The 3992-nt window shown below is 41.6% G+C and overlaps 1 protein-coding gene across 1 annotated transcript; it reads right to left on the bottom strand.

Moving 5' to 3' along the window:
* Nucleotides 1–2040: 2040 nt before the first annotated feature.
* On the bottom strand, nucleotides 2041–3018 carry LOC124371079. The gene has a single exon (XM_046829392.1). The coding sequence runs from the start codon at nucleotides 3016–3018 to the stop codon at nucleotides 2041–2043; it is 978 nt and encodes a 325-aa protein (XP_046685348.1).
* Between the last annotated feature and the right edge of the window lie 974 nt (nucleotides 3019–3992).

Here is a 3992-nt window from a genome sequence, read left to right as displayed (position 1 = left end):
TAACCTTAATTTTTGTAGTTGGTAAATTCTGAGCTTTGCAATAGAGAAATACTGAATTTAAGTGAAGTACGACCAAGGTTGTAAATCTCAGAGGTAAGCACTAGCCAATTATTGTTTCTGGAACGAAGCTCTCTCCATCCAGTGACTAAAGGGTGGAATATTTTGCCAAGTCCTGCTCCTAGTTTCCAAGAAGTCACAAGTGTAGTAAATCTGTCGTCCAACTTACTTTCTCTCATCATTCGGTGGTTCCTTCAATGGAAAAACAGACGGTATTTTAAGAGGGACATAATACATGTGCAATGAGATGTTAAAGCTGTGACTAGACAAAAGGATAAGGTATGGAAAGGCAAAAATAAGCAAAACAAGTGCCAAATAACATCAACATCGTGAATAAAAAGGAAAATTACAACAGCAATATAGTTCATAAACAAGTGCAACATGAAGGTGGATCCGTAAAAAAAGACTTAATTAAAGTAGCGTATAAATTATAGAGTTACTTATATACTACTGAAACATACATATGCATATGAGCAAATACAATACGAAAGAAAAAATAAAGATTAGCGTAGCCTATGTTCATTGATATATAAAAAAAATCTCAAGAAACCATTTCCATTTAGCAAAATATAAAACATGCTACAATACATGCAAATTTTAATGCCATTATAATAATATATGAACAAAAGTGTTAAGAAAATAGCAAACAATATATAACATTCACAAGAAACCATTTCTATTTAGCGAAATATAAAATACGCGACAATACATGCAGGGTTTGATGCCATTAAATATAAACAAAAGTGTTAACAAAAAAAAAACTAAACAAAAAACAGCAAGCAAAATATAACGTTCAGTGTCAGAGTTTCACGTGTGGCCAGAACGATATTTCGTGATCTCCCTCTTGAATGATGTGTCGGACATTCTGAACAAATCAATATGCGCAGGAAAACCATTTCCCAACCTGTGAATTCTCGGTATTGTACTGTTGTACGCATAGTTCGTAGCGAGGAATTCCCTCTCGAAAAGCTGCACAGATCTTGAAGATGGTCGAGGACAACGAAGATTGATCCTTTTTAAAAGTCTCGGAGAATCACAAGACGACGACAAAATCTTCTTCAAGAACATCAGATCAGCAATTTGGCGCGTCTGGTGCTCAAGGGTAGGAGCCCAAAGTGGCGTTGTAGATCTTCAACAGGAACCCCGTCGTAGGCAAATCCAAGTCTCAACCCAATCAGCCTGATGGTTCTGAATTCAGATAAGAATTCAGAAAATCTTATCTGAATTCTTTCAACGAGTTCCACCTGACCCAAAAGGTAGGGAGACCATACCGGCGAACAGTATTCCAATATTGGTCAAACCAACTGGACGTACAGGGCCCGAAGTGTCCATGGTGAAAACCCATCTCGAGAAGTCCTAAATATAAGACCGAGGGCAATAGTGGCTTTCCTCGTAATTGAAGACATATGCTGTTCAGGGCTCAGTGACGAGGACAAGATAACTCCTAAATCCTTAACTGTACTTGAGCGATTCAGTATGGTTCCTTCCATCTCGTAGTTGAAGACTATGACCCTAGCTGAGCGATGGAATGAGACCACAGAGCACTTTGCGAAATTTATATCCATGCCATCCCGCACACACACCAGGAGACGACACTTTCCAAGTCGGATTGCAGAGAGGCGCAGTCTTGAAGTGAGGATATCTCCCTATATACCTTGGCGTCATCCGCGAACATTAACAGGCTAGACGATGTGACGACATTCTGAAGGTCATTAATGAAGATAGAAAAAAGGGCAGTTTCCCAGCTGAGAACCCTGAGGCACCCCAGACACCACCTCAAATGCAAAAGATGTCTCACTGGCATGACGCACGACGAGGAAACGATTCGCCAGGTAACTCTCGAACCACATCAAGAGAGATCCAGTCACTCCCCAAGTCCTAAGTTTTGCTAGGAGATGAATGTGGCTTATCCTGTCGAAAGCCTTTGACAAATCAAGATAAACGCAATAGACCTGGTGGCCCAATCTGAAGGAGGATGTAATGTCATTCTGCAAAGTCACGAGATTGGTTGTTTGCCGACCTTCCCTTCATAAAACCGTGTTGAGCTGGAGAGATGATGTTCTTGGCTTCAAATGAAAGTCTACGTAAGAACAAGGACTCAAAAACTTTGGCTAGGGCAGGCTGAATTGCAACAAGTCTGTAGTTCTTGGCATTTACTGGATCACCACTTTTCAGGATAGGTGTAATAAAGCTCGACTTCAGGTTCTTAGGGAAAATGCCCAGAGTTAGAAGAGCATTGAAATATTGGGTGACATGTGGAGCCAAGATACCACTACAAAACTTCAATACTACTGGGGGAATCCCATCTGGCCCCGCACCCTTCCTTTCATCCAGCCCAGATAGTGTCTCCTCCACTTCTTCACATGAGATGTGAAAACCTGACAGATGGAAAGAGGTTTCCAGCTCCAAAGGAACTGGAAGTGTTTGTGGGAGCCTGTATAGGCCTACAGAAGAGAAATATGAAGCAAACAAGTCACATATGCCCTTAGGGGTGTCCGCTGTCATGTTGTCAAGGTACAGGTTGGAAAGTGTTGAAGACTTGCGTTTCATATACCTGATGTGTCCCCAGAAGACCTTCACATTGCTTGGTATGGAGTTTTCAATACGAAGTATATAGTCCCTGTAACAGGAGGCGGATAGAGTCTTACACCTTGCACGAACACTACGAAATTCCAAGTAGTCAGATTCTTTTAATGACTTTTTGAACTTGACGTGCAGCTTCTTTTTCAAAATGACTAGTGCCTTCAGCTCTAATGAAAACCAACAAGGGAAGTTGCGTTTTCCAAGTACTTTCGTAGGGGTCAAGTCCCTGATCACCCCACTGAGAGAACCATAAAAATCAATGTATGCAGTCTCCACACTGTCCCCCATCACGTTGTTTAGTTCCGGATACGGCCAACCCTGAATCACTCTAAATATCTCAAACAGATCACTCCTCCTAAAGTCGTAGATAAGGGTCATGTTATTATCAGTGACTGGTCTGAAACATGGAACGGTAATAACGAGAGCTGGATGATGTGATTCCACCTGAACAAGGCGATCAAGAGACTTTCGGACACTGATGTCTATCCTGGAAGAGAAAAACTAGATCCAGTAACATTCCACGCTCGTTGTTAACACCGTTGACCTGTGTAAGATTGAAGATATGGGCAAGATCTTTGATTGGCTGGCTCGCAGGATCATGAATTTGAGTGCCGAGAGGACCCCAATCCGCGTTGGGAAGGTTAAAATCGCCCAACAACAGGATAGGTTCAAAATTTTCAGAGGTGAGGAGCAGCTCTTCGACAATTGAGGCAAAATCAAAGTATTGGCTTGAGGGCATGTTAGGTGGAAGGTAGACTCCGCCGACCAGCATCCGATGACTAGATGATAGTTTGACAGTAGCAAAAACACATTCTACAGATCTATTCTTTGGTATGATTTCTTGGGATAGTATGTTGTCCTTTATTCCAAGCAAAACACCTCCCCCGCTAACTTTAGATGAGGTCAGTTCTGAACGATCACAACGAAATATATTATAATTTTGCAAACCAAGCTCAGCACTACAAATGTCGGCAGATAAATTAGTTTCAACCAGTATTAGTATATCATAATTATGGCAGACAGATATTGATTGTTTCAATGAGGTAAACTTTGTCCTTAAGCCGTTGACATTTTGGAAATAGAGTTTCCTAAGCTGACTGGTTTACCCCAGCAATTTTCTAGTTTTTTGGCTCGAAGGTAGTTATACAGGGTGATCCTTTCAAATAACGTATAGTGATGTTACTTTCCCCATTCATCCTGCGTCTCCCCAGTTCATCCCTCAGCTTCTTAAGATATTGCCGTTCCTTCATTGTGCGATCTCTCGATATAGAAATGTCAGAGAGGGCGGGATCAACGTCAGAAATTGCCTCCTTAGAGAAGCCGCTAACGAACTGCATCGCGTCTTCTACCGA

This window comes from Homalodisca vitripennis, unplaced genomic scaffold (assembly GCF_021130785.1).
Source record: "Homalodisca vitripennis isolate AUS2020 unplaced genomic scaffold, UT_GWSS_2.1 ScUCBcl_923;HRSCAF=3883, whole genome shotgun sequence".
NCBI classification, from domain to species: Eukaryota; Metazoa; Arthropoda; class Insecta; order Hemiptera; family Cicadellidae; genus Homalodisca; species Homalodisca vitripennis.
This window is presented reverse-complemented; position numbering and strand designations above follow the sequence as displayed.

Coding starts and splice junctions, on each gene's coding strand:
- LOC124371079 (XM_046829392.1), bottom strand. CDS start 3,018: ATGACCCTTATCTACGACTTTAGGAGGAGTGATCTGTTTGAGATATTT.